The sequence below is a fragment of the Homalodisca vitripennis genome, unplaced genomic scaffold (genome assembly GCF_021130785.1).
Source record: "Homalodisca vitripennis isolate AUS2020 unplaced genomic scaffold, UT_GWSS_2.1 ScUCBcl_35;HRSCAF=718, whole genome shotgun sequence".
NCBI lineage: Eukaryota > Metazoa > Arthropoda > Insecta > Hemiptera > Cicadellidae > Homalodisca > Homalodisca vitripennis.
In genome coordinates, this window is record NW_025776135.1 from 6850 (window position 1) to 20249 (window position 13400).

The following is a 13400-nucleotide window of genomic DNA, read 5'->3' on the forward strand; positions in this document are numbered from 1 at the left end:
GCTGGAGATAATTTTGGTGTCTTTCGAGTTTGACAGTGTAAGCACGTTTTGACGTACTTCTCAGTATCCTTTATCATGTTCGGCCAATAGAACCGGCACTTCAATTTATGAAACGTCTTGGTGAAACCCAGATGTCCCACCTGCCAAAGGGCTGTCATGACATTCATACAAAATTTCACTTCTGATTGCTTTCAGGTACTACTAGCAGTTTCTTTTCTCCAATATGAGCAACATTACGTCTGTTATAGCACTCCATCTTCCAGCATAAAACTCCTTGCCATTCTTCTTTCTGTCGCTGTAGACTCTTCCGGTTTTAACATTGTGTCCTTGATTCTTCTGCACTCCTCGTCCTCATCCTGTAATTTGGGTAGATCTGTCCAATTCAGCGCTAACATGGGTATTTCATTGGTCTTGTCTTCGTCTTCTGGCTTACAGTCCTCACAAGCATTCCTTGAAAGTGTGTCAGGAACTACATTGTAGGCGTCTTGTTTGTGCCTTATTTCATAGTCAAAACTCCATGAGCTTCAGGGCCCATCTTGCCAGTCTTCCTGATGAGTCCCGGTTCTTGTGTAACCAGCACAAAGCATGGTGATCTACTACTATTGTAAAATTGCGCCCCCATAGAATACTGCCTAAAATGTTGTGTTGCCCACACAACACCAATACACTCTTTTTCTAGTGACCGTATATTTTTTCTCTGCTTCTGATAGCCTCCTAGATGCGTATGCTACAGGTAACGCATCCCCCTGTTCCTTTTGCATGATCACAAGCACCTACTCCAATGTCGCTAGCGTCCAGTGTGTAACTCAACAGGCAGTTTGGGATCGAAGTGTCGTAAGATCGGAGCTGTTGTTAGCTTCTCCTTTAGGGTTTGGAATGCTTCTTGTTGCTCTGTACCCCATATGAATGACTTATTCTTCTTGGTTCAATTCAATTAAAGGTCTGGCTATCTTTGAGTAGTCAGGTACAAATTTACGGTAGTAGTTGGCAAGCCCCAGAAATGGACCTGAGAGCCCTCAGTCTTCTAGGTGGTTCAAAATTCAGTATGTCTTTTATTTTTCCAGCATCGGGACTTACTCCTTTAGCACTGACTGTATGTCCTAGTACCTTAACTTCCTGATACCCAAAGGTACACTTAGAAGGATTTAGTGTCATAGAGGCTTCCTAAGCCTTTGGAGAACCTTTCTCAAATTTTTCTATCAACTCCTTGAATGTTGGAGCCATAACTAATATATCGTCTAGATATAAAAGGCAATGTACCCCATTTTAATCCTGCCAACACCTTGTCCATGCAGTTTTGAAAGGCTGCGGGACTCGTTTTGAGCCCAAATGGAGTAACTTCGTACTCCCATAAACCATCTGGGGGTAACAAAAGCTGTTATGTGCCTGTCCTTTTCTCTTATGGGCAGCTGCCAAAACCCAGACGTTAAGTCTAGCGTTACAAACCATTGACAACCATTTAAGTATGTTAGAATATCATCTATCAGTGGAAGAGGGTGTTGTATAGGATTCAGCTGGTCGTTCACTCGCTGTAACGATAGTCAACACAAAATCTCCACTCTCCATTTTTCTTTTTTTTACCAAGACAAATGGTGAATGCAAAAGCGCTTGTACTAGGACGTATTATGTTCTTGCTCAGCATCTCCTCAACTTGATCTCTCAGTATCTCCCTTTCTCTATGGGAGACTCGGTAGGGTGGTTGATGCACTGGAGTTCTGTTAGTAAGCTCTATCTTGTGCTCGCTTACGGTTGTTCTTCCAATTTGAGAGGGATCCCAGGAGAATCTGTCACTGTAGTCCGCCAACAGATCTAGCATAGTTTTCCTTTCTTCGGAATGTCATCTGAGGGTTAAGATTCAACTTCTTTTCTTCAATACAACCCTCATCACCTCCACTCACAATATTCATTGCAATAGATTTATTTTCGATTGGAATTTCTTCAGCTTCATACACTTCTGCCAATAATTCTCCCTTGTTTATTCTTTTCACTTCTTCTGAAACATTTGATACCATGACGGCTTCTAGTGGCAATGATGTGGTGAGGCAGGGTGGTACTAAAATGGAAGTCTCCTTATACAGCCGGTAGTTTGGTTCCATAATGCCTGTGTATGGTAAAGCACCTTCAAATTTGATTTTCAGCAGCTTTCGGCCTCTTGCGGGAATTTCAGTAGTGTCGGCACTCACAACTTTTACGCTACATTCTTCAAGATCCTCAAACTGGATCTGGTTTAGCCAGGTTGCATCTGGGGGTGGTCTCTGATACTTCGCATCCTTTTCTCGACAGGAAAATGGAGCAGATATAGTTCTTCCACTTACGTTGGTTAACCTCACCATTCTTTCGGCATAGCTTATGGTTGTTTTAAACTTAAGATGAAAATCATTTCCTAGAATGCAGCAACCTCCTAGTCCTCTGGCTACAAATACAGAAAATCTAAAGACGCATCTGCCGATTTCTATAGTTATGTCCGTTCTTCCAGTGATACATACAGGTTCATCTGTGGCCGTCTTCATATTTACTCCCTCTACTGGTTGGACTCTAGCACGGTGACTCACAAGATTTTTCGTCCATACAACTGACACATGCGCCGGTGTCAAATATAACTGGTCTTTCGTTGTTGATCGACGAGGGCGTGAACTTCAAGAACCCCTAGAGTTCTAATCGATCCTGGATTGCTTGACACCCCATTGATGCCACGTAGCGGGTTTCTTCCGTTCTTCTGTCTGATAAACGCTGATGAAAACCACCCTGAATCCATCTACTCCTCGGGGATCCGCTATATTGCCTCCATGTGTCTCTCCACTCTTCCTGTTCATGAGTTTCACATAATGTGGCTATCCTGCTACTTGGGATTTCACTTTCATTTGGGGAGTTTCTATTAGTAGGAACGCTAACTCCCTCCTCCTCTAGCGTCCCCCCTCTGTCGTTTCCCTGTCCTCTACCTAGATTTGATCTGCAGTTTATAGCAAAGTGTCCCACACGGTTACATTTGTAACAAATCACTCTACCGTCTGCTGTTCGTCCACGATTTGAACCCCGAAATGAACCACGACCCCTTTGGTTTTGACCTCCATAGTAGCCTACATCCCTCCGTTTGAGTAGTGTGTTTCTCCTCATTTTTCCTTTGTTCCATAAGAACTCATACTAAACTTAGCGAATTCACTCATTAGGTTTTCAATTTTGTTCTCTAACGAGCTACTACTTGGTTGTGACAGCATGGGGTACGGTTTATCGGTCCCGCTCCTCTGGTTATGGGTTCTGTCAAGAGTTGGTCGACCCTTTGGCCCGCTATAAATCTTGCAGTTTGTACTTTTCTTACGTTGGCTAAAACATTTTCCAAAGTTTCGTTGTTCATCATCATCACTTTTTCAAGTAATGATGGTTTCAAGCCCCTTAGAACATGCTTGATTTTGCTTTCTTTCAGCCATATTGGGGTCTAATTTGTTACACAGATTTAGTACATCCTGGATATAGGCCTCAACCTGCTCGTCCTCTCCTTGCATCCTAAGTCTTAGTTTAAATTCCAATTGCTCCTCCCAAGCAATTGACTGGAATGCTTCTTTCATCTTTCGCTTTACAATATCCCAAGTCAAGTTTATTTTCTTCTGCCTGTTCTAAATTTTCATACCACTTTAGGGCTGCCCCCCTCCAGATAACAAGGGATAACCACTAACTTCTTTGCTTCGTCCCCAACCGTTAGCTCTCGCTACTCTCTCATTAGGCTTGCAAAATACTCCTCTACATTTCTCTTCTGGGCTACCACGAAACTTTGGGGGAGTAATAATAGGTCCTCTAGCTTCAGCCATGGCTACTACTCTATTTCTTAATGGCTCTATTTCTTCACTACTCTCTTGCACCGACCGATACTCTTGCTCGTTTACCCTCAACTCTTCGAAGCTGTCGTCTAAAGATTCCTCAAGGAAGAGGGCTTAATTCAGTCTTCTGAGCTAAGTTTTCAAACTCAGAAACTGGGGAACTACTCTGCGACTGTGAATCCTGCCTGCTTTCTACTCCTCGTCACTACACTAAAGCGAACTGGGGTCCCGTTCATAAGCAGTAAGTAAAGTATATCTCTCACTAGCTACAACTATTACCGTTCACTGTCACACTTATAACTAATAAGACACAATAATAATAATCCACAACAGTATTTTTCTCACAGTTCACTGATCACATTATCTAAAACAATTAGAACCTTGCTAAAACACTAATAAATTTTTACAATAACATCCAAATTCATACTAAACTATAATCCCGTCACATTAATCACGTACAAATAATTAGTATAACAATCACTGATTATTTGCAGCAATCTATTTAAATAATCACTTCTCATTACTATAATATATTCACTTCACACTTCACACGTCCCTTAGATCTTCTTTCACCAACATTACATCAGACCAAACAATCCAACATTTTCTTCTCCAAATTGTTTAGCTTCAAATATGGAAAAATTAAACCGGCGGCTTACGACAGACAGAAATATCAATTGAATGCTTTTTTATAAAATAACAAGTACTGAACTAGGTATTAAATAATAACTAAAACATACTTAAATTAGCATCACTTACGGGTTACCACTTGCTATTATACTAATTTCCAGAATACTCAACAAAAGGACTCAAATTATTTATTATTATTTTTTATTTTTTCACTTAAAATCTTACTACCAATTTTTCAAAGAGTCAAGTCCGTCTCAGGCTATCACGCCTCAGGACTACCCGGCGCCTCCACCAAAATTTGTCACGTACTGTGTGATCAAGTTATTTCTACTATAACTCACCCTGTTAGTCCTTGGGGCTGCTCCATACACTCTGCTTGGCCGTGACGAGGTACGTAACAAATAACTACTCACTCTTCTTAAAACAACATCATTTATTCATCACATTCTACCACCTAAACCTATCTAACCGTCCGTAGCATCGCCGCCGCTCGTGCCGCGCCACCGCACGTCCCCGGTCTGCTCTCACCACACACGCCACACGCAATGTCTCTACCCATAGACGACACCTCCTCGACTGAACAACATCAGGTGTTCCGTGTTGACCTCTCCCTCTCCACATCAGACGGCGGGAAAAGGGCCCCGTCGTCACAATATTGATTTGGGAGAGAATTGAAACGGTAAATGGCATAAAATGATAAGATTGTTTTAGATGTTAATTTTTCTTGCTTTATAATCTTAAAACTAACCGTCGGAAACAAAAATATTTGTTATATCATCGCTAAAAATTAGATAAAGAGACTGGAATTTTCATCTCCTGGGTATGTTTGTGGATAGCTGACGCTGATTTAACATTGTGTTACGTGTCTGTTTTAGTTTTGAGCTGAGAAAATTATGAGCTGAGAAAAAATTACAATTAAATATTTGTATACCTTACATGTCCACTCTCGTAAAAACTAACGCAGCAAATGACAAAAAACCTCAGAAGATATTATTTATTCAGTAAAGAACAATCATGGTTTTTTTAAACTATGCAATGTATATTGTCTGGCACAAAATCATGGAAAATGTTTTGGAAAAGTTGAGGTAAATTTGTTTGTTTGCATTTATCTATAAGAAGGACAAAAATATTTACATGAAGTATAAATATTAGGGATGTAATAGGATAACGGGATTTTGGAAGTTTACCATAGTTGTATTTAAAAAAAAATAGAACATCCCGTTTCCTAGAGGTCACATTTTTATATTATGTGTTGAACATTTCTTGGAGTAAGGTAACTGCCATATATATATATATATATAAGTAGATATGAATATGGGGTTTCTAGACCACTTTTGGGACAGTCAGAAAATCAACATAAAATACTGTTTAAAGGACAATAAACGAATCTGTAACTCACGAATGAAAAATTACCGAATCTATAGCTGTTTGCTTCTACTTTCTTGAGCTGTCAAATCAATCTATTGGTCTGCTACGAATAAACTATAAATTAAAACTTATAAACGGAAATGATGGAATTTGCTAACAATCACTCGAGAAGTCGGGGAGAATGTGAGTAAAAACCACATTCTTTTGACGAGGTTTCTTCATTTAATTTCTCCAAATGTACTATAAAATCATCAAAGATTTCAGGCTTAAAATCGTAATCAAATTCAACATCCAGATAATGAAAAAATACAGGTAAAATCTTCTCATAATAAACGTGTGTATCGATACCTACAAACCTCTAATGTATTCTTTGAAAAGGAAAATAATTTTTTCAAGGGTTATGAGAGATAAGTAAAAATTTTTATTCTGTTTTCTAAAATTCTGTAACAAATTTTGTTTGTTTTTTCACCTCCGTATTGTAATTTTGTAAGCAGATTATTCAAATGTGTTAGTTTATTTCGAAATTTCCTAGGTTTAGGTCTTTCGTACAAAATTAAATTACAATCTCTACAAACTAAATATTTTTTATCAATAATTTCTCCTCTATTATAACACTTGTAACAGTTGGCATTATACTCTTCTTCCATTTAAACAAAAAGATTTTTTTATAAATGGAGATTATGGAACTAACTCTGCCGAGATTATAAATTTTTCAGCGCAAATGTTTGTGTTTACATTTCTACAACAGAGATAAATAGAAATAATTTCATTCTATTGTACAACTATTTAGGATATTTTGTCTATGATTACAAAGATTATTCCGGAAGAAATCGAGATTTTTCATCAGCGAAAGAGTATATTTTTGAAGTTTTAGAAGGAATGAAAGAGAATAATATGAATTTAGCAAATTATTTTTCTTAAATAAAAAATTTATTCTACTAAATAGTCACCAAACAACATGAACTCACCAAAGTCTCTACAATTTCTAGCATTAAAACAGTGCAACAAAGATGAATTCAGTGAATTGCCGGTTTATTTTCAACAACAGTTGATACCGTCTTCGATACTTTCCTTAAATGAAACAGAATTAAAAGAACTTGTAGAGTCTTTTGCAGAAAGAACGAAAACTGCACACGTGTACACACAAAAAACGAAAAAAATAAGGGATTATATATTTAATATAATTACGAAAGATATTGAAAAGAAAGTAAAAAATAAACAAACAGAGAGTTTTCATCGTTTTTTATGACATTTTTTCCCATATTATACGTCCTTTCAAGATAATCAAGACTTAATTGATGAATTTCTTAGGAATTTTTGTGAGTATCAAGATTTATCAACACAATTCATTAAAGAGCATTATAGAATTTTTTCTTATAGAATATAGCCACATTTTGTGTGAAACAAAAGGTATTACTGTAGATAATATTCCATGTGATTCCTATGAAGAAAGACACCAACTATGGTTATCAAAACAGTTACTATGGACGTGGGGAGGGACTGCAAGTTTTAGAGCACAACTGAAAAAGAAACATCTGGACAAAAAAAAAGTAACCACACATTACTGAACTAACATGTTTTTCTTCTTTCCAAACAGCTGCTGATGATCAAAGCTGAAAAAAAACATATGGGAATGGGAGAAAAAAAGTAACTCTCATATGGAAGAATATTGATTTATTTTCAGTTAGGAAACAAACTCAAGGTCTCAGCGTTCCTAGTGGTAACGCATACGTCCATGAAATTATTATGAAGTTAGTCGAGGTCACCGCGTTCCTAGTGGTAACGCCTACGTCATAGTTAGTGAAACAAACAGTCGAGGTCACCGCGTTCCTAGTGGTAACGCCTACGTCATAGTTAGTGAAACAAACAGTCGAGGTCACCGCGTTCCTAGTGGTAACGCCTACGTCATAGTTAGTGCCGATGAATAATATAGAAAATACGATGATTTTTACTGAATTTCTCTAATATCGTTCTTAATCACATCATAGGCTAGAAATTTCTCAGAAACCACAACCACATAACAAATCGCGTTTTGTAACAGCTTTTTGAAAATCCATATTGATAATTATATTGTTCTTTGAACCAGAAATATTTGTCATACTCTTTGTTGTATCAATGACATAAATAGGTCTATTTCGCTAAAAATTCTTTAGGATTGTAATACATTTCCTTATTATTACAGTAAACTTTCTTAAAATCTTGATACATCTGATACATGATTCTGAAAAGACCTCCTGAAATGTTTAAGTTTTGTAATTCATCTGGATAATAAGAACCGTTCAATTTTACTCTGATATTTTTTACATTCAAACTATCAAACTTTGAAGGATTTTTCTCTTGATTATTCTGTCTATCTGTTTGAAAACCTATGATAACGAACTTGGGATTGAAGATATTTCTATAAATATTTGTAATATCGAACGAATAAGTTGTTCCGGAAATACCTTTTTGTTCAATACATTGCCAATCTAGAAAATTAAACATAATGTTTTGACTTTTTGTAATTTCATCAATCAACCTTATTTTACTCGTGGTTTTATAATCAATCATTGGAACTCTAATAAAAAAATCTGTAATTGTTATTTTTCCATCAACAGGCATAACATTTCCAGTTGCAGTCTTCAGAATCACATCATCGTCTTCTGCTCTTATAAAACTTAGATAAAATCCTCCTTTATAGATCGGAATAGTAACATTTTCAAAAAATCCTAATCCAAAATGAGATAAATTTCCAGCTGCTTCAAAAAACACCAAATTTAAAATCTGATTCAAAGCCATTAGAAGTTTGAGAAATAACATCACTTTTTGAATACGAAATAGTTCCTTTAATTGTGCTTAATTGGCCACAGTTTTCGACTTCTTCTATCAATTTATTGTGTTTTCTTACTTCAATCTTAGAAAATAAAAAACGGTATAAAATTATCGATTAATCTAACATTATCAGTTCCAAGATATGCTTGACCATCTTGTTTTGTTAAAGTTTCCAGAAATATAAAACTTGAAGTTAGACGAGCAAAAGTTATCTCCAAAATCAATATTAAACTCAGTTCTTTTATTCGGTTCATTCAAATGTTGTTTACTAATTGGATAGAAATTTTTAAACTCCGCCCTTTCAATATCACTAGCATATTTTCTGTAGTCCGCCATTTAATAAGAGAAAATTTAGAAATTTTAAACATCATGTATAAGAAAGATATCATTTTTTCATCGGTCTAATGTACGTTTTTTATAAGAAAAAGATATAAATTTTAGTAAAATAATTAAAAAGATTAGAGTCATTTTTAATGATCTACTTCGTCATATTCAGGATTCTCTTCCTTAAATTTTGCGATCTCGGTCACATATTTCAATAAAATTTGCACAGGATAGTAACCGCTATCTATAATATTGTTCCAATCAACTGTATCTTTATTTTCATCCAAAAACTTTATACTCAAGTGTTGATAGAGACAAAGAACAGACATATGATCTTTTAATTGATAATGTATATTTTCTTGAATGAACTCTGGGGACAGAGTTTGATATTTTGCAATGTTATACCAATTCAATTTGTTTACGTATAATCTCATCATATCTTCGGATAATTCATATTTTTGAGAAATGTCATCCCAATGTTTCTTTTTTCAAATCTCTTTCGTGTTGCATGATAAAAAGATCGAAAGCACTGTAATGTCCCGCCATCTCTATTTATTAGGACAAAATTTCAAATCAAGTTTTTATAAATTGGCTCTTTCTTGAGTTACATTCAGCACATTTTCCAGAAATTCTCTTAACTCCATTGATGTTTGCATAGTATTTTATATCATTTGTTGCAGTTTTTTCTTTACATCTCACACAATATATGAGCGCCATTTATTTAGGGAAAATTTAAAATGAATCATCATAACCGCCTAATCTATTAAATCTGTTATCAATGTTTTCAAAAGATTTATTAACATCTTCTTTAAATTTATTAAAGTTTTCTTCTAGTTTATTTACTTTATCGAGATATAAAGAGTATTGATCATCTATTCTTTTAAGTAATTCATTATTATGTGTTACTTTCTCATTGAAACGTGTACCAAAATTTTCAAAAAAGTTTACTTTCTCATTAAAATGTGTATCAAAATTTTCCAGAATTTTGTTAATTGCTACACCAACTAATTCATTAACATTATTTTTAATATGTATTAAAGTTTTCTTCTAGTTTATTTACTTTATCAAGTAATTTCACCAACATCGTCTACTGATCTTCTATTTTTGGCTTCTAACTTGTCATAGACTTCTGTTGTAAAATCTTTAACATGCTGTTTATGATTTTCATAATTTTGTTTTAGTTCATTAAAACATTTTAATAGGATCTTCTAATTGAATCATTACAACAACATCAAATGGATTAATTCCTTTACTAACACTGCTAATTCTTTTTCCTTTAAAATCTAAGGCATTTTTAACATTCGGATCATGTAAATCAACAATATCGATGTTTTCTGATAATTTTAGAGGTTTTAAAATTTGTTCTTTAACAACAACATCATGTTTGTCAATACCAGGTCGAACACCGACAATTCTTTTTTTATTAGCCAAACTAACATAATTCTTTTCAACTTTGATCGCTTCAGTAATTTTATCAGCTTTTTCGATATGAGATATTAAATTGGTAAATAATTTTTTTACACCATCATCAACTTCTTTTTCCAATGTTTTTATTTTATCAGCAACTTCATTTGAACTCATGAAATTTGCAAGTTTGTTATCATATTCTGCTTTAAAATCTTCAATCTCGACAGCAAACATATCTGAATCTGGAAGGTTTTGTAATAAATTTTCTAACTTGTTATCAAACTCATTTCTCAAACTATCAAAATTCAAACTATTATCTACATTTTGAATAATTTGTGTTTCCAAATACGTCAAAAATATTTTGTGAATCCATATTTATTAAGTAATAATTTGTTAACAACTTCTTTAAAATCTTTACCAGTACTCAGTTCATTCAAAACAAAAACACATAAATGACCACAAATTGGGGGATCTTTATAGTCTTGAATCTGAGAATCATTGTAGTAGACGCTTGATTTTTTCAAATATTTAATCAATTCTATAGGTGGTTTGTCCTCAATTCTTCCATACGAATCAAAATAACATGCATTCTTATCATTTTTATAATAACAAATCCAATGCGTTCCACTTCCCATAATCGAGTCTAAATTCACAATTCCACATTCAAATTTCTTAAACTTTTTCAGGTAATGTATCTCTCATGAAGATTCCTCTAAAATGTTTAATATTTTTTGCAGATTTCTTCCAATTCCCCGAATGTTAAAGGTTTAAATTTTTTTTTCAATGTTTGATTTCACGTAAATCAAAGTTTTTTCATCTAATCCAGATCCTGTAACATCTTCCAACTCTTTATCTAACCAATTTAAAATGTTTCGAACAATAGGAATCACATCTTTTTTAACGATTGGAGCAGCTTTACGAACATAAGGAACAACATTTTTAACAACTGGAATATTTTCTCCAAAATCTAATAAATCTTTCAAAAGTCCACCATTTTTAAGTTCTTTCAACTGATTATAAGAAAATTCTATTCTGGTTCCTTTATTGTTTTTCTTATGTTTTTCGAGTTTATTGTATTGTCTATTTGTTAAAAATATCTTATCTTCGCCATTTTTTAGTTGATCTATTTTAAATTGAATACTAACGGGTATTTTCTTCTTAAAAGTGGATTTTATTTTTTCTTTCTGATTTTTGCTGAATTTACGTTCACCTCCATTTTATATAGTTAAAATTTCAAGTTCTCTTCGATTCCCATTCCTAGTTTTCTCTTCAAAAACATTGCTCCAGCTGTTGGAAGCGCAACAAATCTTTCACCTAAACTAGCATCTTTTGATAAAAATCTATCCATTGCCTTATCTTGCAAAACTTTATCTGCGATATGTCTGGAATTTGTGTCTCTATGTTTTGCATAAAAAATATCGTGTTCCATAGCAGCTTGATCTAATTTATTTATACCAGTATCTCCTCTTTTTAGTCTTTTTTCGAGTTTTGTGCCGGGCCCCAGATACTGATAAGTTGGTACGTGTAATTCAAAAGGTAAATTGTTGATAAAAATCATTCAAAAGTCCACTACCCTCAATCATAGATGAACTTATTGTCGGCAAAATTCGTTTTAAATATTTAATTCCATCAGGTTTTTCAATCATTTCGTCAAGTTTGTTCGAAATAAAATCTTTAATCGCTTTCTTTTCGTTCAAAAAATTGTTGTTTCCAGCCTTTTCTTGAGCATAAATATAATTTATAATTCCATCGAGTTTTGTCAAATCGTCGATATATCTGTATTCAATCTTATTATCACTGTATTTTCTCACACCTGATCCTTCGATTCTTTTTTCCCAAATTGGTTTAATCAAATTGAGATATTTTTTACCTTTACTTGACTTTGGTTTCTTAGTTGATGGATCATTATTTTTGTAAATTGAATCAGATTTCCATAAAATTTCAGTATACTTTTTCAAGTCTTCTTCAGAATATAAACCGTCTTTTGGAACATCAGTGCCTGTTAATAAATCTCCATAAACCTTGAGTTCCTTCATATGTTTTTTTCATTAATAATGATATCATTATGCTCAAAATTAACGGGTAAATTTCCAATCATAAAACTTTTCTTTTTTTTATCCCAATACAAACCAAATTTAATCATCTTTTACTCTAGGAAGGAATTTTTTACCAATTTCACCAATTATTATATCCGTGTTCCAGGACTTATTGGTTCAACTATGGTAGAGTCTTCAATGATTCGAGGTCTAAATGGTGTTGAAGATGGTAATTTTGGCAATTCAAACTCTTCCACTTCAGATTCTGGAATTGAAATATCGGCAAATTGTCGTACAACTGGAACCAAATTCATTAAATTTTGATTATCGCTTAAATCATTTTCAATTTTGCCCTCAACATTTTTTATTGCAGAAGTTACAGGTTGATTAATTTTTTTGAATAAGTTCTTGTTCTTCTTCATCCATTCGAATCTGTTCTTTAAATTCTTTGATTAATTTCTTTTCGATTTGATCAAGTTTTTTCGCTTCTTCTGAAGTTACGTTTCGCCATTTATTTAGGAAAATTTTGAAACGTGAACGTGAACGAGAACGAGAACGTGAACGTGGAACGTTAAACGTGAACACGAAACGTGGAACGTGAACACGAAACGTGAAATACGTGAACACGAAACGTGAAACACGGAACGTAAAACGTGAACGTGGAACGTGGAAACGTGAACACGAAACGAGAAACGTGAACACGAAACGTGTGGAACGTAAAACGTGAACGTGAAACGTAAAACGTGAACACGAAACGTGAAAAACGAAACGTGGAACATAAAACGTGAAACGTGAAACGTAAAACGTGAACACGAAACGTGAAAACGTGGAACGTAAAACGTGGAACGTGAACAGATTTACCGTTTTTCTGTTATTTTCATAATGTAAATAAAAAGTAAAGATAATGTAAAAATAATTGTAACAAATATTTTATCAAGTAGATTTGTCAGACCACTGAGCAGCATTTATATTAGAAAACTTATTCAAATATTTACCATTTTTAGGCTTCAAA

The 13400-nt window shown here is 34.2% G+C and overlaps 1 protein-coding gene across 1 annotated transcript; it reads right to left on the reverse strand.

Annotated features, from left to right (window-relative positions):
- Window positions 1-242: 242 nt before the first annotated feature.
- Window positions 243-1155, reverse strand: LOC124370104. The gene is made up of 2 exons (XM_046828395.1): window positions 977-1155; window positions 243-495 (listed from the first exon to the last, which is right to left on the reverse strand). The coding sequence occupies exons 1-2, from the start codon at window positions 1153-1155 to the stop codon at window positions 243-245; spliced, it is 432 nt and encodes a 143-aa protein (XP_046684351.1).
- Window positions 1156-13400: the final 12245 nt, after the last annotated feature.